The sequence below is a fragment of the Thunnus albacares genome, chromosome 15 (genome assembly GCF_914725855.1).
Source record: "Thunnus albacares chromosome 15, fThuAlb1.1, whole genome shotgun sequence".
Lineage (NCBI taxonomy): Eukaryota > Metazoa > Chordata > Actinopteri > Scombriformes > Scombridae > Thunnus > Thunnus albacares.
Genome location: NC_058120.1, coordinates 17,137,453 through 17,165,415, shown reverse-complemented (window position 1 = coordinate 17,165,415; position 27,963 = coordinate 17,137,453). Strand labels below are relative to the sequence as shown.

General features: G+C 40.9%; 1 protein-coding gene across 2 annotated transcripts in view; it reads left to right on the top strand.

Annotated features, from left to right (window-relative positions):
- Nucleotides 1-27,963, top strand: part of pacrg (PARK2 co-regulated) — a 146,518-nt gene that overhangs the window by 108,365 nt on the left and 10,190 nt on the right. Inside the window, exon 5 of one of the 2 annotated variants that reach the window (XM_044375431.1) lies at nucleotides 10,912-10,994. The exons of the other annotated variant lie outside the window; for it this stretch is intronic. Within the exon in view, the coding sequence (XP_044231366.1) occupies nucleotides 10,912-10,979 (68 nt within the window). The 3' untranslated portion in view covers nucleotides 10,980-10,994. Of the gene's footprint in view, nucleotides 1-10,911; nucleotides 10,995-27,963 lie in introns of those variants that run through there. 2 annotated transcript variants of the gene reach the window in all.

Sequence of the window (27,963 nt, the reverse complement as noted above, 5' to 3'; positions counted from 1 at the left end):
ACTTGTACAGCTTCTGTGCAGCTGTAGGGAGTCTCCAAAAATTCTGGCAAGTCAGTTTAGCAGACTTCAAATGTGATTTAACCTCTTCTGTACGGTGGCTGGGAGAACTCAGTGCACTACAACTTGAGAAAAGAACAAGCGAATGGGTGAAATATATTCAACAATTCGACAACCAAAACACTGCAGAAAAAAAGCATATCGAAAAACACATTTATCAGTTTGACAACAACATATGGAAATGCAAACACTGAATCATTTCATCCTCCCCAGTTTAAGAGATGTATTCATCCGACAAGAACAGGTAGAAAGATTAGTTTGGCATTATTATTTATTATTTCAAATTAAAACAGTATAATAAAAAAATATGCAATTTTACATGCGAATTCCTGTTGAGAGGCGGCATTAGTTAGGATTGTTTTGTCCTAACCAAGCTGTAGTGAGTGATGTGTTCATTAAAGTCATTTTCAGTCAACATGAAGCTGCGGTAGTGGTTGCTAGGAGCAGTTTGAGTAACGATTTTAAGGAAGATTGAAGAAATAAATAAGTTGAGTTATTTCTGTAAATCGACTTACAACAACCGGTACAGCTGTGTTGATGTCATTCACACAATTTTTCCGTCGCTATTTTTCACGGAGGTAACTAGCTAGCTATGAACGAAGATGACATCAACGTTCTTGATCCTGCTTACAAAGCTCTGATTGGTCCATTGTTTTTCATACACAGCTGTTTCCTCTGGAATAAATCAATGGCACCTATATGAACCACTGCTGAACTGGTCTGGAACTAGGCTGGCACATACCAGTCAAAAGTTTTGGTGTGTATATTATATACTGTATATTAAACTAAACAGCATCCTCAAGAGTTATATTCGATTAGAGATACTTTCTCAAAAGAAATACATACATATATGGTTTTCATTTGATTTTGGCCAGAAGAGGTAACTTTTTCCAGTTGGTTATCTTGACTGACAAGTGAATTTTCATTGGAGTGGCACTCTGACCTGTGGTTCTGTCAGCCAATATACTTTTGAAAGAACTCTTCTTGGCGCTTCATTTCAGGTCTGTAAAACTGTCATCAGAACTCTTCTTGAATCACACAACAAAGCGATAAAATTAATTTGCCGACTTTTCTGCTAGCTCATACCTGCCACTAACTCTGACTTCAAATGTTTTACGTTATCTTGCAATTATATCAGATTTTTGTATGCAATTGGCTCATCATGACCATTATACCATATGGCATCAGCATCATGAATCTTTTATTCACTTCATTAGTCAGGAAGTTCTTTCACTCCTTAATAAATCTGTTTCTCTGCTGCTGCAGTTCATACAAAGCACCTCACCGCCACCCCTCTCTTTCACACTCTTTTTTTCTCTGTTTCTCTCTTGTGCTATCAGAAGTTCTTTATTACCTGGAAACAAGGGTAGATTTATGCCTTTGTCCGGGACAGAGGCAGGTGCGGTTTACAGTGTGCGTTGTGAGGGATGAGTTGTGCGCAGGATTAGTTTTCAGGGTAACGGATAGAGCTGAGTTGTGAGGAGAGGAGAGAAGGAGTGAGGAAAAGAGGGTAGAGAAAAGGAGAGGAGAGCAGGATCATCTGGTCGTCTGTTACCTTGTGCTGTAGTGGATGCAGGCAGAAACAATAGGGAAGGACTGCTTCATTAACTCTCAGGGTCCACAGCCAGGGTCTGTCTGTGGCTGTCTGCGTCGCTCACCTTGGAAGACTGCTGCCCTCGCTCTCTTTCTCTTTCTCTGGCTCTTGTTTTATGTCTGGTCCTTTCTGCTTCTCTCTTTGCTTGGTAATGCGGGGATTTGTGTTAATACCAGGAGAAGCCATGGGAGATGCACTAGACTGATGTGTAAATTTCACTTACGTAAAGACAGATGGTCTAATTATCTACCACAATGAAGGCCTGCAGAAGAAATACTTGCTTGTGTTTTTACTTTAAAATCTTCATATGTCTCAAATGATGAAATAAACTTTAGATACAGTACATCTGCATTACTGAATGCAGGCAGGTTGAATGGCCCATTTGGACTCCTCTAATGAGCAGTGAATTGAAACCCACTCATAACAATTAAAAAGTGTAGTGTATTTGCACTGTTATTCTAGTAAGTAACAATGCCTTGGTGTTCATATTGTTTTAACAGCTCTGAGTTCAGGGTTTCATCTCACAGATTTTAATATTTCCTGTGGCCGCATGATTCTACTTTGATTATTTCTTGTGTGGTGTGTATGGTGATATGCTTCTCTTGTTTCAGTAGGTAATGCTGTATTTCAGACAGAACAAAGGGCGGAATGCACTATTAGCTGCTGCCTCAAACACATTGCTTCACAGTTCTGTTTTCGAGATCTAAACATTTTGGGCGTAGGAGTTTCTGCATTCCATTTTTCTCCTAGTAGGGAAACACACACACACACACATAAGCATACACACACACCCAGAAGTATCACAGTAAGTGATTGGATGTTAACCAGCCTGGAATAAAACAGATGGAAGGCTGCGCTACAGCACCGAACACAGGAAATGGATTTATCCCACCCACCTCCTTCTATTTTCCCATCATCCTTTACTGTCCTCAGTTCTCTCACCATAACACACTAACACAATCTTAACCATTAGTTTCATTTCTGTCCACAAAGTGCATTTAGCTATCTACATTTTTTTTGGAAAAAGACTGGCATCTTATCATATTTGAAGATGGCTGACAAGTACGATTAAAATTCTTGAGTATAATCCTGTTGGTACAGCTGTTGCACTGCTTAATCAATGTACCTCGCCTTTCCCTCTGCTTTCTGCGTATCATTGCAACTTTCCCAGAACTAATTGTGGAGATATTTAATGGAGATAGGTGCCGTCTGGCTGCCTCAGCCCATCCACTGCAGCACGCTGCCCGACCAGGAAAAAAAGAGATGAGAGGAAAGTGTGATGTTTTCAGCTTTTAATAAGCCAGAAACTCCTTTCCGTGCCACGTCAGGGAAAGCAAGGAGTTACTTCATTTTGCTTAACATGTTTAGGCTCTGTATGTCACGTATGTTCACATGCTTGTTTATTTGCTTCTGTCTGCCATCCCTCTTCCCAAATAACTTATTCCCCGCCTCCAGCTACATTTTCATTTAGCACAATAACAGCCTTACATGTTACTGCTGTTGCCTTTTTTGTTGTTGTTGCCACTCACATTAATAATTTGCCTTTTTGTTAACTGACTGATGTAAAGTGGGCTAATCCTTTTATGAGAGGAGAGGGTGAGGCGGAATTTGTCAGCGAGTGTTTGTTAATGAATCAAGCTTGTATCATCGGTATGCACAATGTGTTAATGTGTAATGTGCATGCTGGTGTGTGTGTTGTGTCTGGGAGGGAGCGGGGCTAATTTCCACCCTGCTAGGGTCCTAGAGGACTAAGCTGCTTTTGACCTGATAAGCTCATTAGAATTCCACACTAATTACAACAGGCCCTGTTTGGCTGTCACCAGATGAGAACAACAGGTCCCGACCACATCAGCCTACCAAAGAGGGAGAGTAAAGTAAGGGAATAGAGGATGGGATACATAGATGCTTGTGAGGAAGAAAGGAGAAAGAGTGAAATGAGAAGACTAAAGTAAGAGAAGAGAAGAAGAAGAAGGAGGGGGTGAATTGTTCAACGTAGGGACATATGTAGGGATGACTAAGAAAATGCAAAGCTAGCAGTACAATGAAAAGTCAAAATTACAAATCGAGAACCCTACAACTTTGATACAGAGAAAGGAAGACAACGGCGTGAGAAAGAGGGAGAGACAGAGGCGGGAGGGAACGAGAGGGAGAGATTGTAAATTAGCTGGGCCGCCGCAGAGCGTTTTCTCTGACTTGTCGAGGCTAAACTGAGGGCAGCAGGGAGTGGGGCCCGATATGTCAGAATCTCCCTGGCAACCAATCCTTCAGCCGCCCACACACACACATGCATTAACACACGCTCACATACACACACACACACACACACACACACACTCCACATGCAGCACCCTGTTGAGGCTGGGTGTTGTTTGCATCCCAGCCCAGATTAAATCTGAGGCAGGCCCAGAAAAATTTATAGCAGGGTCTTTACGCCTTTTTTGTTGAAAACCAAACCGGCTCTCTTTTCACACTCTTACCTTCTTCTATCGTCCTCCATTTCCATCCATCCCCCTCCGCTCTTTCTGTCTGTGTCACTCTGCCTGTCATATGTCGTTTTCTCTCTGTGTTTTTTCTGTCTCAGGCTCAGGCTGCAGTGCACACCGTCAAAAGGATCACTTGTTTCCATTCAGTGCGTGTGTGTTGTGCCTATCCGTGCGTACGCCATGCACTTGTATGTCTACAAAATGTGTGCATTAATGTGTTTGTGTGTGCGCAAGCGTGGGCTGTGCTGTCTGGGGGGTAAAAGCACTCACAGGGGACCGTCAGCCTCGACCTCTATTATTCCCTTCCATTTGCTATTTCCACTCACACTGCCGCAGAATGTGAAAGGGAATTATTAGAGTATGTCGATTTGTTCTCTATGTCAATATGAAGCATCCCTCTAATCCCACTGTAGTGCCATACTCTGTCATTCAGTCACTCGGCTCTGCTATAGTCCAAAGCCACTAGAGTCAGAGGCCTCACTCATTAACCAGGCTTTTCTAAGAGACATGGAGTCACCCCCAATGCCACAGCCTGTGTGTGTGAGACATGGGCTAGGTTGTCTGTATGTTTTTGTGTGCATGTGTACTGTATTTTCTTGTGTATATGCGTCGGTGGATGTGTCTTCTTTCGTGCAGAGGCATGACACGTGTGTGTGTGTGTGCGTTTGTATTTGATGTCTAGCTCACTCCAGGCTAGTGTGTGTGCAGCCCCTGGGTAGCAGCTGGTGGGTGGGCAGAGCAGAGCAGAGATGAGTGGGTTAGCCCCTGGCACACATCTGCACCTTGGGACCAGTAGCTGCTGGCGCCAGCCATCTTTGGCACCGCTTCGTCCCTGGGTCCTCCAAAGGCTGAGCCCCTCAGGAGATGTGTACGACTGCAGATATGTGCGCGCTAGTATCTGTTTGTGTGGCGAGTCTGTTAAGGTGTTATGTGTGTGTTTTAGAGCTCTGGTGAAATTGTGCAACCATGTATGTGCTAGTGCCTGTACTGAATGTGTGATGAGGTTTGTGTGTGTGTGTGTGCGTGTTGCGCCACGTGACGAGAAGTGTGTCCTTGGAAGCTGAGGCTGTGTAGCCCTGGCAGGAGAGGATGGGGACGGTTGCCTCCACTGGGATGACACATAATTGGACTTCTGTCAGCATTTGGCCGTCTTTCACTCTACTCACTTCCTTCACTCTCTACTACAGTATCTACATCTCACTCAACCTCTGTATTTCTTCCTCTTTCTCTCTATCTCTGTGTACATCTGTGGCTCTTCTGCCTCCACCTCTTCCAAACCGAAATGCTCTGTGCCGCCACTGACTTCGACACCTCCCGTCTCTCTGTCTCCCTCTCCCTGTTCGTCCCTCACACTCATCCCTCCCTCTTAATTTGAGAAACAGCAGAGGGATCGATTGGTGGTTGCAGCCTCTCATCTCCCCGCCCTCCTTGAATTTATTACTCTCTCAGACACTCACACACTGATGGTCCCCAGGAGGGCTGGGCTGTGTAGCCACCAACACACACACACACACGCATATGACACAGATGTCAAATGTTGATGCATTATCGCATCACTGCACAATCACACACAAACTGGGACACGCATACACACGATAACGTGCACACACTGTAAAAACAGTTGAGAAAACTCAAAATTTCAAGGCAAATTACTTCAATAGATTTTTTAGTTTTGAGCCCAACTCAAACTTATAAGTTTTGAAAGAGTTTTGCCAACTAATAATCTTTTATTCGGATAATTTACTTGCTTACTTTACTTTCTATACAGTCATGTTGTTTTTTAAGAAATATGGACATATCAATATTTATTTTTATATATTTTATATATTTTTTTTAATTTTATGTATATTTTTATTTTATATTTCTTTCAAAAATATCTATAGATAAATGTGATGTAATCGATCCAAAAACAATGAAAACATTGTTATCATTTATTTAACAAAAAATGAACAAAGATACCAATTCCTACTGAGGAAAAAGTTAGAACACCCTGTGCCCTAATGCTTGGTATTGCCCCCTTAAGCTGAAATAACCTCAATTAGACATTTTCTATAACTGTCTACCAGTCTTACATCAACTGGGAGACAGTTTTTGCCACTCCTCCATGCAGAATTATTTCAGCTGTGTGATGTTTGAGGGGATTCTTGCATGCACTGCCCATTTCAAATCACCCCACAGCATCTCAATAGGATTAAGATCCGGGTTTTTTGGCTATTCAAGAACTCTCCATTTCTTTCTTTTGAGCCAATCCTTGGTGGATTTACTGGAATATTTTGGGTCATCTTCATGTTGCATGGTTTACATCCGCTTCAGCTTGAACTTCAACTTCAACTTCAACTTTTGGTCTCACATTTTCCTCAAGCACCCTCTGATACACAGTTGGTTCTATAATGGTGAGCTGGCCAGCTGCTCATACCAACTGTAAAGCAGTTGGTATGAGGTTCTTGTGCTCACATGCTGTCTTCGTTTTGTGCCAAACATTTCTTCTGTTACTGTGCCCAAATAAGTCAACTTTGGATTCATCTGCCTAAAGCATGTTCGAGAAGTCCTGGTCTTTGTCTAGGTGTTCTCTGACAAACTTTAGGCTTGCCCTGATGTTTTTTTTGACAGCAAGGGTTTCCTCCTTGCACACCTCCCATGAAAATCAAACTTATGCAGTCTCTCTCTGATGGTGGATGCATGTACTTTGACAAGAGCTACCTGTAGGTCCTGTGATGACATTTTAGAATTGTTGGAGACTTCTTGAAGCATCTTGCGGTCTGCTCTTGGGCTGAACTTGTTGGGATGGGCTCACCAGGCCATGTTGGCAGTTGTTTTAAATGTTCTCTACTTGTAAATTATTTTCTGGACAGTGGAATGGCTGATTTTTATCTTTTTAAATCCCTTCCCAGACTCATACACATCTACAACCTTCTTTCTGAAGGCCTCAGAGAGCTCTTTTGATCTCACCATGATGATACTACTCACTTCAACAATCAAGAACAAACCGAACTAAATGTCTGAGGTTTAAATAAGACATGCTGCAATCCTCGCAATCCACACAATCCTCTCTAATGGTGATTAGAACACCATTAGGGAGGACCTGATGTGGTGCACTTGATTGTAATTTTAGCCATTTGAAGTAGTAATAAATGTGGGGGTTTCCTAACTTTTTCCTCACAAGAAAATTGCATTTATATTAATTTTCTCCAGTTTTATTTGTTTAGTTATATTACCTACATCTCTCAATACTGTTAAAATGAAGATCAAATGTACATATATTGAAATATCTTGAAAAAGACAAATGTTTTCATTGGGTGTCCGGTCTTTTTCACATGACTGTGTACTCTTTATACTAACTAAAAATCCTGCATTTTCAAAATTGTTGAGTAAACTCATAAAAGTAAATTAGGGTTATTAACTTATATTTTAAATTGCAGCTCAAAGAATGACAGCACCAGTTTACAGCTCACTTTATACTTTATTATAACACTTAACAGAACCACACAAGTCAGTTTTTACATTTCCAGACAGTATGAATGTGATATATTACCAGAAAGTACTCAACCTCTACTGTTTTTAACTATGAATACATACAACACTGTTATCTGTTAAAGTTTTAAAACTGTTCCTCTGAAAACCTTTGAGAAGTGTATGTTAAGTGTTTAGATGTGTTTAGTGTACATCAGATGATCATGCACAGAATAATTTGCAATTATGTGGGCTACTCAAAATTGACTTGTATGATTCTTCATCTCAACACTGGCAAACAGCCAGGCGCAGCAGCATAACATGTAAAAACCAGTCATTTGTTATACCATCAAAAAACTTAGTTCAAATACAGAGCAAGTTTCATAACTCTAAGGCCAAACCCATTCAAAACCGATTTCATAATTGTGACATAGTCGAAGACAGTTAGTTGCCTAAGAGAACAAAGGGAAACGAATGATAATGGTATTTACACATTAGACCAGATCCAGATCAAAAAGCCACTATACTTACACTTGTCAAATCTGGACTAGATTATCAAGAAGACTCCAGAGTGTCATTAAAACACAGTTTCAGATTTGTGAAACCTTTATTCCATTTGTGAAAACTGAAAAAGGTGATGATGATGAATGAAAACTCCTGCAAATTCTGTTTGGAAACCCCATTGTAACCAAGGCGTTGAAATGAGCATAGGCAAAGTAGTTGGCCCCAGTTGAAGTCTGTCTGAAATATGAATATCTTCCCAACAGTAATGTTGAAGTGAGCCCAACTTTTCACAAAAAACTCAATACAGTTAGTCGGAGCAAATAATTTGATACAGTTGAAAATGGCAAATTAATATTTTTTGTTCAGCTTACTCAAAAATCACATTAAGGCCTGTAATTTCAAGTTTTCGTTTTTACAGTGCAGTGTCAACTCATACATTATGGATATGCACAGACCAGAGCGAGATGTATTCACACATGCACATTAATTTAAGCAAACACAGACACTCTCTGACACAGGCATCAGAATGAGCTGGGGGACCCTGACTCAGCATTTCACATGTACTGGTAACATTTCAGTTTCATCTAGATCAGCGGTGATGGCACGGGGTTAGATCATATCCACACTCAGAGATACAGAGCTGCTGTCACTCGGAAAATTTGTGTGTCTGTCCAAACAGCTAATTTTCAGGAATTTGTTCATTTTGGTGATAGGACAATCGTGAACGTGTATTCAGACTGAATGCAAAGTAAATTTAAGAGGCAGTGTGATTGCATGCAACGTCAGTGGAAAGGCATGAGTGGATATGGATTTACTCTAGGTGGTGAGTAAGTGAAAAATTCACATTTATTCCAAGCTGCATGACTCCACTTCATTAATGTACAGAGACAGAATTTAAAAAAAAAAAGAGTTTTGAAGTCATTCTGAGCTGCAGTACAAACAAAGGTGTCTCAATTATAGGGGCATTGACTATTTGTTGCAGGAACTGTTGCAGAAGACTGCAAAAACAATCCAATGCTAAAATGGTTGCAAATAGAGTCACAGTCATTCAAGCTGAATTCTCAATTCCCCATGAACTTATTGTTTGGGAACTTTTAGGGTTATTTTACCGTGTCGCTTACTGCAAGTCATCTTACTAAATGCCGTCTCACAAATGCTCAAAAAAATGGAGGTTTGCACATATACAATTCCATGACAACTGAGCAAACTCCATCTGTGGATGATGATCATGTGTTATGATTGAAAAGCTCCAGAGCAGGCAGATGAGAATGAGTTTTCAACTGTTGTTTCCAAGATCGAGAATGAACTTTGAAACTCAGCCACGCCAAATGACTGTGACAGTGATAGGCAGCATGTCCAGCCACTCACCGCAGGACTAATCCGCATTCACATCTTCACCTGTCTGCCTCACGTTCTTATTTTACACTTTGGCTTGGGGGAGAGGGCCGAGTGATGTGTTTGACAAGATAGTTATTAAGAATACGTTTCTCATCTACGTGTGGCTGCTGGACTCCATCAATTCCACCCCCCTGAATCTGGCAGAGGGCTGCCGTCCTCTCCTCCTCCTTCTCCTATTTATGACTCTGCTTTGACTCAGACTGCAACTTCCAATTTACACAAGACCACAAATCTCCCCCACTGAGTTTGGGAAGCTGAGTTGTCCATGTTGTAAGAAGGTTTGATGGTGCGAGTTGGGCTAATAGGCTGGAAGTAAAAGATGCAGGGAGAGTGCAGGTAGGTTTGCTTGATACATAGTACTGACTAACTCAGAGGTTGGCTGATGATACTGGAAGCTAAATCCAGACGGGTGGGAGGACACAGATACATATATATTTTTCATTTCCCTGATGTATTTCACTATTGATGCAGCGAAGAGACTAGTCTTTGTCATATTATGCCACTGAGTCTTCTCTATATATTTGTCCATCTGCGGTAGAAAGCGTTCAGGGCCATCCTCTCCCCTGGAAAAAAAAAAATCAAATCAGAAAATTGCTGCTTTATGAAAGACTAAAAATGTTTCATTAGCTGTTTAAATTGCTTCAGCCAAGTAATTTACCTCACATTTAACATTCACCGTCTTGACTTTACTTAAAGTCTAGATTCTGATAGCGACCTTTCATCAGCTTAAGTCTTTCTCAGATGTCGACTTCTCAGATGTTCTGAGCTGAGGTGAATTGAAGATGATAGAGAAATTTGCTGCCTGTGTTGCATTTGGGTTCTGCAATTTAACATATGCAAGTTTTGTTTTTGTTTTTTGTTTTTTTTATTTCTACCATGCTGTAATGTCTGTTCATTTAGGGTGACTATTGAAGTGAAACCTGTTCATGTGTGCTAAACTATCCTGATGTTCTGCTTACAGAGCAATGAGGCAATATTAGTAACTATGTGAATTTATCCAAACCAATGTTTTTCAAAATGCTAGGCCCCACCAAGAATTACTGCCTACTGCCTTACTATAGTTTATAACATAATCATAAATGTTATAATCTCATTTTTGCACAAACATCTTATCATAAAACCACAGCAAACATAAAACATCATTAGACAACAGAACATAAAAGCAACATAAAAGAAGAAACATAAAATAATGATTAGGAGAGTTCTAAAGCTCATGCATATAAATAAGCCTGTAAAAGAGTTTTTTGAAACGATTATGTTTGTTTGCCAGTTTGCACAAATTCAAGTCCATGGACCTGCATGACTAAGACCCGGCTACATCTGGTCGTCTAAACTCTTAGCTGCGTCTTGCTTGTGAATAGAAAAATCTGCATCTTGTGAACAAAGAAAGGCGGAGATTTTATTTCTAATCTTTTCATTTTTCAGATACACAGTTCTCAAAAAGTGAGGACAAGCCTTTGTTTATTCAAAGCCGTCTTCGGAACGTAGCATGAGAAAGAAGATGACAAGAGGTGATTTGTTTGATGACACACTCACAGACACGCAACCCTGCACAACACAAGCCAATATCACACAGTGCCCAAGGATGGCAGGCTTTCACTTTTAAAAGACTGTTATGGAAAACCCCATTACAGTGCAGAAGGTTTCAACCTCAATTAAAATATATAGTAGTCAGATCGCTAATGAAAATGGAGGAGAGTGTCTACTCTAGCAAACAGCTTTCCGTGAAAGATGGGGAAGTAATCTATTCTCTTTACGAGGAGCAGTACTTTTCCCCCTCTGATTGCCACAGCTTTAATGAAGAGCTTACATACCTGAGGGGAAAGATTCAGCAGCAAAGTATCAGGCAACATATTGGATGTGGCTTTAAAATGGAAGTCAGGAAAGCTGGTCTGTGTTTGTGTGTGTGTGCGTGTGTGTGTGTGTGTGTGTGTGTGTGTGTGTGTGTGTGTGTGTGTGTGTGTATATGAGTCAATGAGTGTGTGTTTGTTAAAATCTATTGTTAATGCTTCCTATGTGCTCTCTGTGCAGTGTGCAGGTGTGTTTTCATGTCAACAGGCTCACCTGAACACTGACGCCCAAACATACAGATGCTCTCTTGGATTTAATAGGGGAAAGACTGACACACACACACACACACACACACACACACACTAGATATGCAAAAAACTCCAAACACGTGATAGAATACTGGAAGGTGAAAGCGTACAGTACATTCACACATGAATGCCTGTGTATCTTGACACCCCTTTGTATGTATGTGTGTGTGTGTGTGTGTGTGTGTGTGTGCGTGCATGTGTGTAGAGTCAGCCAAGTGAAACCAAAGACACACGTCATGAACACATACTTGTCAACTTGTTGAAGTCTTCTATGTCATCCCGCCACAGTGAAAACTCCCAAACTGTCTTCAGGCCTGTAGAAAATTAAAGAAATGATTCACCATTTTTTTAAGCAACAGCAAGTTATTTCTTGTACAATCCTACTTCGCATTGTAGCTTTGCACCACACTTTGGCCTAGAAAGCATTTTCATTGTACAGTATGTATTCCATGGAAGAAAATCAGTGTTTGAAAATAATACTCAGATTTATGGTAAATTGAAATATTGGATATTGGATAAATCAGGGTCATCTGCTCTTTTGTAATTTGTATTGTAGTTGTGCATCATGATGTATTGTAAACTTGGCACACAAAACGAGTAAGTACTGTAAGATGAGTTCATTGATTCTGTACAATAAAATGAGTTTAAGAATCGGCAGGGTGACAAATCTACGTGAAAAATATGTAACCATCTAAGTCAGTAGAACTCACTCTTGGCAGCTGGTGGCTTTATTTATTTAATTTCCTGATTTTTTATTGTTTACAAGCCACTGGAGGCTGAAACGAACCCCTAATCTTGGACATTATAAGAGTTCCCGATGACAATGTGCAATCAGTGTTGTTTACACTACAGCTATCCTGCAATCGAATCCAATCAGGGCAACAAGGCCTGCATGCCTGTTTTACCTGTGGTCAAAATAACAGTGTGTATTGTTAATCATTTGTCATAAATATCAGTGTTGGTAATACTGAATAAAACACAAAAGAATTCTGTCTAGACTAATGTCAGCTGTTAAACAAAACTCAAGCACTGCTCAGAATAAAGAGAGCCCCAGTAACTCAGGTCTGAACTGCGAAAGATCACGCCTGGGTTAATACACCAAGCCAGAGGGAGATAAAGACAAAGAGAGAGACAGGAAGCGAGAGGGGGAGAAATAAGATTTCATTTAAGAGAGCGTGCCGCTGCCTCACAGACAGTGTAGTGATGTGAGGCTGACCTCTGGAAGGAAAGCAGCAGCAGGGGTCACAGAGGTTGATCCAATTCTGGGCAGTCAGTGCCAACACTCTGATTAAGAGGTGATGAAGAGGGCAGGCCGACCATCATCTCTGCAGGCAGATTCACTCTGGGCTGCGTGTGGGGCGGGAGAGACGGGGGCCAGAGAAAGTTCAAGCACCACAGCCAGAGAGATAATCAGTAAAGGCGCTAAAATTACTCTAAAGTTGTTGTCTGGTCATGGTGTTTTGCATATTTTTTGCCAGATTTAAAACTTTATTTTATCGTCACCGTATATTTAACATCATATATATCAGTATGATCTCTTTTGCACTGACAGATGATAATTGCTTGTTATCTTACTGATTAAAGGATGACTATATCTATATAAGGGAAATTAAAAGGATCATTCTCTCACAAGTGAAAAATTGTATTCATAAGAGATAAAGGACACACTTTCTCATTTCAAGTCACTTGGTCTGGTATGAACGGTAGTTAATGGTGACTAATATTAGCTTCGTTAGCAAATCCTCGATAAACATTGCTATGTAACTGATTTACTTGAGTCAGTTTGCAGACTTTATGACTCTTCTCTATAATATACTGTACTCACATACTTTATGAGTGTGTCACAGATAAACTTTTCAGTTGTTTTATCACCAATATAAAACAATATGTAAACACACTCTACCTTACCAGGAAACATTTTTATTGTGTCCTGCTTGTGCTCCTATTCAACTCGTTCTCAGTCAAGTCGCTTGATGGTGTATTTGAAAAGCAACTGACTCAAGAGAATCTTGGCAAATATAGGGAAGTAAGGGAACTATAGGGAAGTGCATTGCGATCACCACAGAAAACAAATCCCATGATTACAAAGATCATAACGGCATCCGAATCTTGAAATGACTGGATCCTTATAAGGTGTGCTTTCTGTCTGAACAATCCCAAGGACTTTAGATGACTATGCAATGTTGACACACGAATACTTAAACCATGGACATTACTCAGTTAATATCTACCGATGTCTTATCCTGTAATTACCACTTGTGGCAACAGTGGCCGCTGTTAAGAAAAAAGTTGAATAGTCAGGCTCCAAGGCATGCAGTACAGCCTGGTGCACGTGAGGTTTTCTCAAGTGTTAAACAGACGATGAAGCACCTCAGCTTTAACTTAACGTAATAACCTACATATTTGTTACTAAAAAATGCAGAATTAGGGGTTTTGGTGGCTAAGAGGCATATGTTAGGAGTATGTTTTTGTATACTATTGCTATCAATAAAAGCTAAAATGCCAGAAAATAACCTTGAAAGACATAATTAAAATTGACTCAAATGGAATTCAAGAATGTAAACCAAGAGGAGAGACACAGTTAGAGGGTGATGATAAGAAAAAAAAAACAGAAATTACATTAGTTTCACTCTGCTCAGAAACAGGGAAAACACTGAGGTCAGAGGAAGTGCATTCAATGTCTTCTCCCAACCAACGAGCCAGCCAGTGTATCAGTGAGCATGTGTGTGTTTGTGTGTGTGAGGGGGGGGGGGTTGTGGAAGTGGGGAGTTCCCCTGCTGGGCCAAAGCTGGGCGACTGCTCAACTCTAATTAGGCCCTTCTCAGCAGCCTTCTCCCACCCAGGGTTCCCATACTTCTCTCCCTACCTGTGTGTGTGCCAGCCACAAGCTGGGCCAGGACAGCTCGACACACACACACACACACACACACACACACACATAGGGGAAGTTTTACTATGTTTTTGAGTCAGACCTTTGTTGTTGAACATGTAGACACAGGTAGGAGACCGACATGAAACCTGACTGAAGCACAAACAGGCAGAGTGACAGCCGTAACACACAAAGATGGAGGCGAGGCCTGCGGAGAGATGTGAGACAGCGCGTTAATCCACACGGCGTAGCATTTCCTCTGTGGATCTGTGTGCGTTTGAACTTTTCAAGGAGAGGATGGCAAGGAGCGATCGGCCACTCTGTAAATGTCAGTGGATCTGAGCAGTCGGAGCCTAGACAGCCTCGCTCCGTCGCCTGCCACTCACACTCTTCTCTTCTTTTTTGTCTCTGTCTGGCTGCTGTTTATTTTCTCCTCTACTCTCCTTCCCCCATCCTCCTCCATCTCCTGCCCTCTCCCACACTTTTATTATTGTCTTTTACCTCGGCCTCACCATTGCCTGAGGAAAATAGCACATCCTGTAATAGACAAGGCTGTTTCCGTGTTTCTCACTCTTTCTCTCCTTTCTTCGAATCTCCATTGGACTCCAAATCCACTTCACTAACAATCTTTCAGTCTCACATTACTCAGTTTCATAGACTTTATAGGATTCTGGCTGCCCAGCTTTATTTCTTCCAAATTTATTAGCCTACCTTTATTTTGCTCTGCTGGTAATTAGATTTTTTTTTTTCTTTGTGGAAGGAGTTGTTGTTTAATTTCATTCCTTAAAACCATCTTCAATTTCCCAGAGAATTATCAAGGGAATGTTCCTTCATTTAATTTGTACGGAAATTAATTTGTCAATGTGAGAAATAGGATACTTGCTAATCTGGTTAGGCCAGCGTTTGTCCTCCTCTCCACATTAGGCCTACTCTAACTCTCTCCATAGTGCTCATGAATACAAGTGGAAAAAAAAAATCATAGACAGAAGATGGGCAGAGTGTCTGGGAGACAGAGTAAGAATTCAAAGACAAAGGAAAGAAAATACAAAGCCAATTGTGACAAAAGAAAAGAAGTGGAAAGAAGAAGAGTATTAAAATCAAAATGCCAAGAGGCGGGGTCTGAAAATGACCGCCTTTATTGAGCAGGGCACAGTGGGCCAGTTACTGCCTGCGGGCCTTTTCATGTCTATCTACTACTAATACTGCACTGCATCTCTCTTTGTCTTGCTCTCATCGCAGTTCAGCCCAGTTAAGTTTTATTGTCATAATGTTTCAATACAAATCATTTTGCCAAAACGTATACATAAACAGAGTAACAGAATACTTTTTTTGTGTACTTTTCATGATTTGGGCTTCACTTTTTAGCTCTAATTAATTTAGTTTCTAATTAATTAATTTTAATGATATTTTAGACAATAGTGTGTCCCTTTTGACCTTGTCGGTTACATAGAATGAAACAAGTAGTTATGGATAACAAATGTATGAAGTTGGAAGTACTCACTGATTCAAAAAATATGGAAATTTATGTGCATTGCAATGTCTATCAAAACTAAGAAAGAATGAAAGAAAGAAAAGAAGAAAACTAAAAAGCTGTGTGTGTGTGTGTGTGTGTGTGTGTGTGTGTGTGTGTGTGTCCCTCTCCCCAGTCCCATCCCTCCTGGCCATCTTTCTCTTGACTCAGGCGTGCCGTTGTGTGTTTGTCTGAGATATGGACTTGGATGCACACTGAGCGACCGCCTACTCCACATATTCCTCTGTAGTCCGCACGCTCCTCTTGGACATTGAACAAATTGATTTGGGTGTTGATTATTCAAGGGGCATGTTTCATAACTTTTGACTGGCTTCTCTCCACCTTCTACTCTTTACTTTTTCTCTTTGCATCTGCTCTCTCACTCCCTCTCTAGTTCACACCCATATCCAGCTGCCTTTCTGCAAGATACAGCTGAAGGAGGCCCATGGGTTGTGTAGTTCAAGGCTCTGTCTCAAGTCTGATTGCACTGTAGCAGATCAGCGGTGTAACCTTTCTCCTTAGGGTACTGCACACATTGCCCGGGCACAGCTGAGAGTCAGAGATAGAGAATGAGGGAGGAATCATAAGTAACAGAATCACTATCTTTGTTTGAAATAAAGATAAATATTCATACTGGGCTGTAAGCTTTTCAAATTACAGCGATGCAGTCGGGAGAAAGTTAATGTGTTTAAGTTTTGTCTGTTGCTGTTTTTCAGTACAGTGTGTTATGATCTAAGTCGCACTTGAGAGCCAAATTCCTGTAGCCACATATTACACTCATGTGTAACTTCACAGAAATATGTCACATTTTCTATGCATTTAATTATTTTTGTACCACTCCCATGTAGATAAAAAGGAATTGCTATAGGGAATGAAACCCATGACTGCTTAAAATCTATATGTATACTAATAATGAATATTCAAGAGAGACTGGACACCAACCAATAAAGCATTCATCACAGGGACATGAGCTGAGGCACAGCTGCAGGCCTGCTTGTTATTAAAGGGGACCTATTATGCTTTTCCTTATTTTCTGTCGTATATATAATGTTACAGTGTTGGGTGTTAATATTAAAAGTGGCTTTCTTTCTTTATATTTATTTCTTTATATGGTCATCTGCTCTGGCTCCACTAACATTATGGCATTTTTCCATTGTTTTGGGGATACTCACGCCAGGCCATGACTCGAGTTGAGCTGGCAGACTGTGAGTGTTTTTCCATTACATAGCAGGGCAAAGTAAAATAAGTAGTTTATTTGTTGGAGGTGTGCTGGTCGTCTGCAGCTCTTCATCAAAAATCATCATCATTGTGGCTGTTTCTGCTGGTACTATTCCTCCCTGCATTATTTCTAACCAATCTGCTGAATGAATAGCTCCAAATATGTCCATATGTTGTTTTGTAGAACTGTTTTTTATTGTAGAACAGCAGCCGCTAACGAAGTTCTGCTAATTCAGTGATAAACACATTTAATTTCTTATAAATTCTTCACAATAAAAGTCTCCTGTTATTTAGTCATTTAAAAGTGTTTGAAGCAGCAAAAGCAAGAAATGTTGGGTTTTCATCAGCAGTAACTTAATACGATTCTGATATCGTGGGGGGGGGGGGGCGGGGGGCAAAGTGAGGGAGTGCAGAAAGGGCCAGTCAAAGCTAAATAAGGAGTATTTTGAACTGTGAATCATGCAAAGCTACTCTAGTGGAGTCCCCAAATAAAAATATAGAGCTGGAAATGAGCATAATAGGTCCCCTTTAATATAGATGATCTTCCCCATAAATGAGTAATCGACTCTACTCTGTCCCCTTCTCTCAAGCAAGGAAGTCAAATTTTTTTCTTCCTGAAGATTAGTATGCTTTTTAAGATGTTGATCATCTTAATAAAGAACTAAATCCTAAGATCATAACAAGCGACTGACTTACAGTGTATGATGATTTATATTTATAGATTAGTTCAAGAGGGATAGCTGCAACAACAATTATTTTCATTATCAATTTATCTGCCAAATATTTTTTCAATTAATTGATTGATTCATTCATTGTTTAGTCTATGAAATGTCAGAAAATAGTAAAAAAAACATCACCCAACATTTCCTAGAGCCTAAGGTGCAGTCTTTCAAATGACTTGTTTTGTCCATCCAACACTACCAAACCCAATAATATTTCATTTGCAATCACATAAAACAGAGAAAAATAGAAAATTCTCACATTTAAGAAGCTAGAATCACAGAATGTTTGGAGTTTTTGCTTTAAAAAAATAAGGGTTAATTGATTATCAAAATAGTTGCAAATTCATTTTCTATCTGCTCAAACTTGTAGTCTGCACTGAAAGATAAACAACAGTTTTGACACAACAATTCAAATTTAGCTCAAACTTTCAAATCAATACTTAAGCCACAGAGTGCAGTTTGAAGATCAAACATAAAACCACATTCTTCAAGTTGACAAAATATCCACTCTCAAATTGACTAACCATCCAGCTGAGACGCTATTTGCAGGCTAAGATCCACAATTTGCTGCATAAAGTTTGTCAGTTCGTTCAGCGTAGAATGAGGCTGATGTGCACTTGTATGAGTCAACAAAATATGTGTTCTAACTCTAAAACGATTTGAAACCAGCAACAATCACTGCTGCTGTCATTGAGTCCCTTAGAGCTAGATAGATAAGCAATGGGAAAAGACGGCAAGGGAAGAGTGACACACAAAAATGAGCCACAGAGTAAATGAGAGTGTTATAAAGAGAAAATGAGACACTCGTGATTAATTAACTACTCTCTCCTTGTCCTCGTAAGGCCAGGATAATTTTGTAACTTTATATGGCTGCTGCAGTGCTGTGCGCTCCGGCTCAGTCTTATACACCCCAGTCAAGACATGAAACATAGATCAAGAGGAAAGTTTGAGCAAGGAGAGAGTATGTATTATATGAGCGTATGGTTGATTGCTGTGAAACCGGAGGAGAGTGAGGGGGAGGAATAGCTTTGGTGAACTCACTAATACATCTGATGTATTTCTTCCTCTTGAATGTAATACGCTAACACCTTATGTAATACAAAAAGCACTTGTAGGCATAAACAGTCCACCCAGAAAAGCAAGTTACAGCTGCTGGTTCCTGTTGGACCCTCAGGCCCTCACTGTGTGCACAGTGTGTGTGTGTGTGTGTGTGCATGCCAATCCATATGCGTATGTCTTTTCATTGTCCTCCAGTGCTGTGCTGTAATCAGGTAAGCCCAAAGGCAGAGTAATCTCAGTCAGATACTATGAGCTAGAAGCTAACTCCTCCACCACTCTCCTTACGTGTTTCATCTCTTTTCCCCCTTTTCTTCCTCCTTCTCTCCACAAGAGCCTCTGGGTGCTCTAATCTGCCTCCCCCCTCTGGCTCCCCCTCCTCTCCTTCCCCCTCTAGCTTTCCTCTGGCACACACCGGCACCAGGCCTGGGTCTGTTTCTCTCTTCATCTGGTTTCTTGGGAGGAGAAGACCTGGGTTTTGTTTTATGTGAGTGTGTGCGTTGAGGGGTTGGGTGAAGTAGCATGTCTGCTGGATTTGAGTGCAACTGTAGCTCGCCCTGTGGTTTATGTGGTAATCTGTGTGTTAGATAAATGCGGTCATGTGGACAGTGGACACACACACACGTACTCACGGTGCAGGAGCCAGTTGCACCAGCTCTCTGTAACTTCAAGTTATACTGGAAGTGTTTAGCAAGTGGAGATTTATGCATCACAAGGTTCAAAACACCAATTTTTTTCTTACACAGAGATTAGTTGTTACTAAATATTTACACCTTCTAACTGCAAGGCTAGCATTAGTTTGCTGATATATTATCCATTTAGAGTGGACATCTGTCATGACACTTGATTAAAATGTTTAATAGCAATGTAAACTCCAATTATAAAAAAATTAAATTACCTTTTACAAAAACAGCGCAATGCAATTACAAAACAACTAACTCTGAAACGCACATATTTATGAAAACAACAAAGTCAGGTAAGTTGAATATATTGTTTGACCCCTGGAACTGTTATTTTTGCCATTTATGTTACAGTTTGTGATGCTACAATGACTTCCTGTTTAGTTGATTGCTTTTGATTAGACAGCATTATTTATGTTTCCTAGCAACCGATATACACATTCTTAAAGTCCTTTTCCACTCAAAAAAAATGCTTTTCTTCTTGTTCCTACCGTTGAATGTCTGATCCTCATTGTTCAGAATGATGTCTGTGCAGAGTTTAACACTAGAAGGCTGTTTTCGCATACATCTGCTGAAAGTGGAAATTTTTTCTGTGCTCATCATCAGGCTGTATATAACGAGGAAGTCAGGCACCCATTATTTCCAAGCAGAATATTTTTATATGTTTTAATACATGTCTAGAGGGGACCTTTAAGTCTTTACTAGCTAAGACATTTCTTAAAGAGGGCATAACATACTTTTAGTGATTTTCTATCATTTATATACTGTTAAAATGTCAGATGTCTATGTTAAACATAGTCAAAGATCCAAAACTTGAGGTGAATGTATGTAAAAATGGTGCCTTCAAGTCAAAAGCCCAGGCGTAGAATTGCTCTAACGCTCTGTTTTCAACATCTACTTCCTCATCAAAATGACATCAGATTGTTTGTGCATGCCCACAAACGGCCATCCATTCCGTAGCCTTTTGTAGCTAAGGTTGTTGTTAAGGTTGTTCCACGAGCTGTTCATGTTGTTGACTTAAATATTTCAGATCGGATTCAGGCTTGAACATATACGGATGGATTTGTGAAATTTGTATTTCAATTAAAGAATGAGAAAAAGAAGCAAAATCCGTCAACTATTGTTTGTTTACGTAGCCTCCGGAGCCAGCAGATGTCTGCAGAGGGGCAGCTTCAGGGAGCTAACCAATCAGAACAGAGAGGACTCATCAGATGGGAGTCCTTAAAGAGACAGGAGCTAAAACGGCCCTGTTCAGACAGAGGCTGAACTGAGGGGCTGCATACAGGGCCAGTAGATAAATAAGGAATTTTTGGAAACATAAATCATGCAAATACCAGAAGAGCCCCAGAATAATAAAATAGACTTGGAAATGTGCATGATATGCCCCCTTTAAGTTCAACCGTTCTTTCATTTAATTTAAACGAATTTAGTAAATCACAAATTTGAAACCATCTATAGTTACTGAGAACATTCACACACAAACTTAGTAATGGATTTAGTGCAACCCAATCCCAATCCCAAGTCTGCACATACACCTTCCTGTAATTAATCAAAAATAGAAGCAAATCCATTGTTGCTCATATGTACAAACAAAAGAGGAATTTTGCTTTTCTTGTTGACTCTTTCCCTGAAGACACATATGTGCATGCGCACCCACTCTCTGTCCTGTGTGTGTTTTGATTGAAAACGAAAGCTCCCAGTAAGAGTGTTTGCCAAGGTGTCTGTTTGGTGGATAGATGATTTAGTGGGTGATTCTATGAGGAGATTCCTCTGTGGTCTCAGCTGGGATGGAGCAAAAGAGATAGTGAGGACAGAGTGGAGGAGACTGGTCTGGTCATTTGATGGAGAGGTGGAGTGGGACACGAGCCTGGGTAATAAGGCTTTGCTTGCGTTCCTGTGCACTCGCACACACACACACACACACACACACACACATGCACACGAACCTGAACATACACACAGAATCGTCTGGCAGATTAAATGTGCTGCAGGTTGTATGAGACCAGAGAGCGAAAGAGAGAGACGGGGGAGAGGGTGTTGAGTCAGTGTGTAAGCCGCAGGGCAGCAAAGTCTTCCTCTACCACTAAGTCAGCTACTGATCTCATTTCTCCACAGATGGACTTCTAACACACTCCCATCAGGGGACAAATATATATTCCCTCCGTCTCTTTTCCTCACACATTCCTGCACCAATGACCTTTTCTCTTTATTCATCCCCTTCTATTTTTTTTCTCTTGGTTACTCTCTCTTTTTGTTTCCTCACTCCTCCTCTCCTCTTCACTCTTTCTTTATTATCCTCCTCAACCCCAATATCCCTCTTGTTCTCTCACACACTCCATTTTTCTCTGGTTGTCTGGTTTTAACCCTCTCCACCATCCCATCACTCCATCCAGTGTCAGACCACACACACCATTACCCTCTCTTCTTTTCGTTTGATCAATCACAGCCAACAGGTGCTGTAAATTGTGTCCTCTGGCGAGCAGCTACCGCAGTGTCTCCCCGTATGTGTTCATTCCCTGCCCTGCCTCCACCCCTGCTCTTTCTCTTTGCTCCTCTCGCCACATCCCTCCAGCTCTTGCCCCAGTTTGTCAGCGAAGCAAAACTGGCCGTGTCTTCAAGCCCATCATTCATCTCCCCCCTCCTGTCACAACGGCGGCTCGGCTGGTCTCAGACAAATAGCATCACGGCAGATAATACAGCCACAGCCAGAAAAGAGCCAAATAAATGGTCCCTCTCTGCCGACCTAATGGTCCTTCTTTCCACTTGGCCAGGGGACAGTGCTCAGCTCAGGGACTACATGGACACAAACATCAGCGTCTAATGAGGAAAACATATAAGCTTCAACAAGCCATGGCATGCACGCTTCACACATATACACATCTTATGAATAAAGCCCGTCAACATATCCCCGGACAAACACTATATTTGTCTGGGGATCATGTTTATTGTGTAGAGATTGCATGGTGATATATGACTGTGACATGCAGGCCTCTGTTGCAGGAGGACCTAACAGTGAAATAATTCAAATCTCAAAGACCCAGTCAAGTACCCCACACAATAATGTAAACAACCACACAGACACTCATACATATGTGTGCAGTGCTCTATATATAAGGGGTATGTTTCAACTGGAGGACATCACAAAATATATGATGATGGTCCTGCAAATTTCCAAAAAGTTGGCAAAAGGAAATGCTAATCAATCTGTATTTCCATCATTTAGTGCTACAGTATGGGAATATTCTCAACAGGGTGTAAGAAGATTACATAATTAAATGAACATAAGTATCTCCTCTGTACATCAAGGTATTTCATTTTTGCTTCCCACCTGAGATGGCATTTGCTATGGCATATGTTCTGTATCTGTCTCCTCTGTCAACACACCAGGTGGTGATTTTTTTTTTTTTTCCAACCCACCTTGATTGTTTGGGCTTTCTGATAGAGTAGAGGCATGTTGCAGATGGTAGGATAAATATGCCATTGACGCACCAGAAAATGAAGTGGAAGCAGGTCTGGTCAGTTTATGACGGTCTTTATTGCAATTCTTTTTATTTTTCAATACACCAACTCTTCCACCCCGGCCGAGTGGAAAAATATTTTTGAAAATGTTTCCCTTTTTTGCAGTTATGGCATGTTTGTTCAGATTTTTAATGCACATACTTAAAATGTACATTCAAAGCAGGCGGATTGTTTATAGTACTGTATAGTTCATGCCAGGAGATTGTAGGCATATATAATTTTGTTTATGGATCTGAGGAGCAGCACTAGACTTTGATTGGCTGCCAACAGCAGCCAGTTAGCTAACAGCTAAAAAAAGCACAGTGTGTTAATTCAGGCCTTACAGTTAGCCGGACTAAAAACATTTCAGTCAGATTTCACCGCTCACAATAAACATTTATTCCCACTAGCGTGTTGGTGAGAATGTCTGACATCTTTGCCTTGTACTAATTCTTAACAAGGCATATTCGCTAATTTTAGCTAATTTCTTTATAATAATATATAACAATCATAATAATAAAATAATAAAGGTTTATTTTCCCACCATGTTGTAAAGATACACAAGTGAATTTAGCCAAACTAAACAACAAGTCCTCTAAATTAAATGACAAAATACATTGTTTATAAGTGTTTTCTGATTTGACACCCCGACTGGCAGAAAAACATCATTTAAGTGCCCTCCTAAAGTGTTACGAATCATTGTTGCAAAAATACAACCATTGTCTGATCTGATAAGGCTAGGGTGAAGGTTCGATTAGCTTTGGGTGCAAAAATATGACATGACATGGTTATGGTCAGGAAAAGATTATGGTTTTGGGTTAAAAGAAACCACAGTTGAGACAGAAATCCCCTGTGTTAAAGTCGGATGTTTTCTTGGCCCTTCTATCCATCCCGACCACCTCCGGTGTTTCCTGACGGGTAAGAGCCATAATTCCTACGGCTGCAAGACAGCTTGAACATACGTGTATGCTGTTTTTGAGGCATTTGCTGAAACTACTGATCCTGTTGTTTTTCTTGGGAGGACAGTCTCCAACTAAAATGTGTAAGATATGGATAAATTCGAACAACAATCACTTAAGAAGAAAAAGGAATGGAGGGCTCTGCTGTGGGTGTATTTGTAAGGACTTAGAGAAGTGCCACTGCCATAACTGCTGACGCTAACTGCGTCCTCTCTGTCTGTCTCTCACTGATGCGCCTCTTCCATTCTCCTTGATCATGGCTACTATTGTCATATCCTCTCCTCCAGCGTAATGAGTCAGTGTGTGATGTTGGATGGCTGCTGACAGTGTCTCCTATGACTCACATCAGGGTGGTACTGCTGTCCCAGCACATCTAAATACCCCCCTCTCCCTCTATTCTCCCTCCTCTCCTCTCCTCTCCTCTCCCTCTATTCCCCCTCCTCTCCTCTCCTCTCCTCTCCTCTCCTCTCCTCTCCTCTCCTCTCCTCTCCTCTCCTCCCCTCTCCTCTCTCCCTCTGCTTCTGTTTGGATTGTACCTTATAGGGACATCTGCAAATAATAAGCAAACATAACATAAAAGTGACAAACATTAACCCACACACACACACACACACACACACATACCGTACATGCACTCTCCAGTTGTGCACCCGAGCCTGTTTTCCAAAGATTTTATTGTGTTTTCATCAGTTTTGTGCCTTTCTCTCTGGAGTGAGGAAAGCAAAAAATGAATAAAAGCTGCATGGAGAAAAAGGGACAGAGCTGGCAGAAGCCACAAAGTGTTGGCCAGCAGAAAGTCCAGTTATGATTGAAGCCAAATGGACATCGGAACTGAGTGAGGAAGTGTTGGTTTAATGGCATGGGCAACAAAGATCTGTGGTATCATAGTTTATACTTTGTGAGCTATAGGCTTTTGAGATACACTATGCACGCCCTTGTTATTTTGGCATTATTTCAGTCTTCAGATCACAAAAGTATTTTTCAAACAGGATTTCTTTATAATTTAGATCCACAAATACAGGAACATATCATTAGTCCTGGTCTGTCATTGTCATTCAGCAACATTCCCTTGCTGATGACAGGCCTGTCCCAGCTCATCAGCCACCAACATTTCTGGTGTGAGGTCTGCTTAAGACAGACACCTTGGCCTGTTTTATGTAAATACCACACTTAAACACTTCTGCTTTAAAGGGTCTGGGATCTCGTAAACCTTGACAGGCCTTCGGGCCGTGCCGCTGCCTGTAAAACACTGACTGTTTACGGATGCCTGTACCTGCATCCCTCTACCCATAAACACTTTTCTTTGTCCTTGTAGGAGGTAGTGGGTGAGGGGTGTGCATTATAGCTCCTCTCCGAGGGTGCTTCATATGTCATGTCCACAATGTGATTTTTGACATTTTGTCCACGTACTAAAAGTTTTCTGTCCGCAGTGGTGACATCAGACATTTTCAAAATGTTGTTTGGTACCAGAGCAAGTATTAAGAACAGAGTGCACTAGGTTTATCACATGACAGTGAAACACCTGAGATCAAATGACAGTCATACTGTTTGTCAGCATATTTAACACTGTAATGTAAGACTTTTCAAATGTGTCCATGTTTGCTGCTGACTGGTTTCTCTCACTGGCTGAAAGACAGGATTTTGTGTGCACGGAAGGCTAGAATGGAGAAGAAAGAGATGCTTTTTCAAATGTATTTGCTTATGTGTGGACTCTTGTCTATATCTACCATGCCCTCTGGCTTCCCGTAGCCTCTCCCCGCTCGTCCCTGCTCTAAATGCAGACAGACTGCGTGCAGTTCACTCGGTGCCATTGTCATTGTTGAACCAAAGTTCTTTTAATCACACTGCAGACCCAGCCCACTGTGATTTACTAGCTCTCTGCATCCATAGGCATCCACTTCAGCCAATTGCATTAAAGAGATAAATAACCAGACCAATAAAAGTGTTGCGAGGGGGCCGAATGGGCCCTGGAATGCTCATCGTCCATTTGGTGCAGTAACCAATTGTGGGGCTGGGGGTGGGGGTGAGGGGGAGAGTCGGGGGAGGGATGAGGCTTTTAGTGGAAGGTTTTTTAGGGGTGATATTGTGATTGGTGTTGGAGGTGATGTCATGTCATCCATCTTAGGGAGCCACTTCATTAGGCTAATGGAAGGGCTGGACCACTCACCGTTCATTCCTGTACGTGTTTGTGTGTGTGCGCGTGTGTGTGTTTGTCCTTCCACCGATGGCAGCTTCCAAGGCTAAAGTGGTTATGAAGACTAAAATGATTTTATTAGCCAGGCCCCTCATTGTGTATGGACATAACTGTGTATGTATGTGTGTGTGTGTGTGTGTGTGTGTGCGTGCGTGTGAGTTCCCATGTTCCCATGTGTGTAGGATGGTGTGTGTGTGCCAGTATTTTCACGCAGTGCAGTAATGACACTGTTTTCAGTGAGGGGAGATAATACAGTACGACTGAGGTGCTAAAGCACACCTTATTCCTTTGATGTTTAAACTACAATCACACTCTTTCAATGACTTGCAAAAAAGTGAAGTGCAGAGAGGATACTCACTGCACTTTAGGGTAATATCAGTGATAGACTTTGATTTGTCACTGACTTAAATTAGTATGTCACTTCAAATATTCCTCGTCTGACGAGTGAAGAGGACAAATGGATTTGCTCTTTGAATTTGCTACGCCGCTCGACCTCCTCTCTCTCTGTCACTCTTCCTTTTCTCCTTCTCTCCTTCCGTCTCTTCGTCTTTGTCAGTTTTTCCACCTGAAACCCACATGATATTCCGTCTGGACATATGCTGTCTTTACGAGAGTGGATCCTCTAATTCCATTCCTCCCTTTGCTGTCATAGTCATCCCACTGTTGTTTTATCCATTTCTTGATATATTTCAGATGTCATCTGAGGCCTGCCTCTAATTTGCTTTGTAATCATCTGAACTCTTCTTTCCATATCTCTCTCTATTGTCAAACAGGAAACCCTTTGTCCTATCTTTTTGTTTGTAGTAGAGTTAAATGGGTGACATTTGAGCAACAGATCTTTCACTCACAACCTGAAAAAGCTTATGGCCTCAACACAGTGCCAGCCCTTATCTTTCATTGTCAATCATTCAAATTGAATTACAGTCACACCTCAGTTTGATTTTTCCACTTTGTTTTGATTTTGTGCATGAGAGATCATAAAGTCAACCAGAGACAAAGCGGTCTTTTTACACAAAAAACATCATGGCGAGCAGTTTCAGTTCATTCTATTTCAACTCACCGAAAGCAACACCAGGAAAGTCCCTCCGTTAGCAAACTCTTTAATTCTCCTTCTCTTCTTTTGTGACACTCATAAGATGCCTCCACAGGACATTAACCTCATATTACATTAATCTTGTTATTCACAGTATTTGTATTTTAGTGTGAGTATACATGTAGGATTTGCACACCCAAATGTGTAATGTGTAGGTGTTAATGAAACAAAATAGCTATGGTGTGTCCAAGCTGTGCTGTAATGTTTTATTCAAAAGTCCTCAAGGAAAGTATATCTTTAAAAAAAAAACCCATATAAACAGTGTCTGAAATTAACTTTTGACTCACCTGCCAAGGGGACTGATAGATGAAAAAATCCACCGGCCAAGCATATTTTTACCGACCAAAATAATAAATTGCATTTTTTGGTCACACATACATTTGTTTCAGAACATTGCATTGAGATATTAAAGTATTGTCAAGCGCCAAATGCCAGTAGATTTTCAAACAGACCTACCCATATTTGGTTCTTGGTGTTAATCTAGGACCCTGTATATAAACAAACAAACCAAAAAATAGAGTAGTTTCCTTGTAGCAACTTAAACACATGCTCTCATTGCCCATTAGAATGTGTAAATGA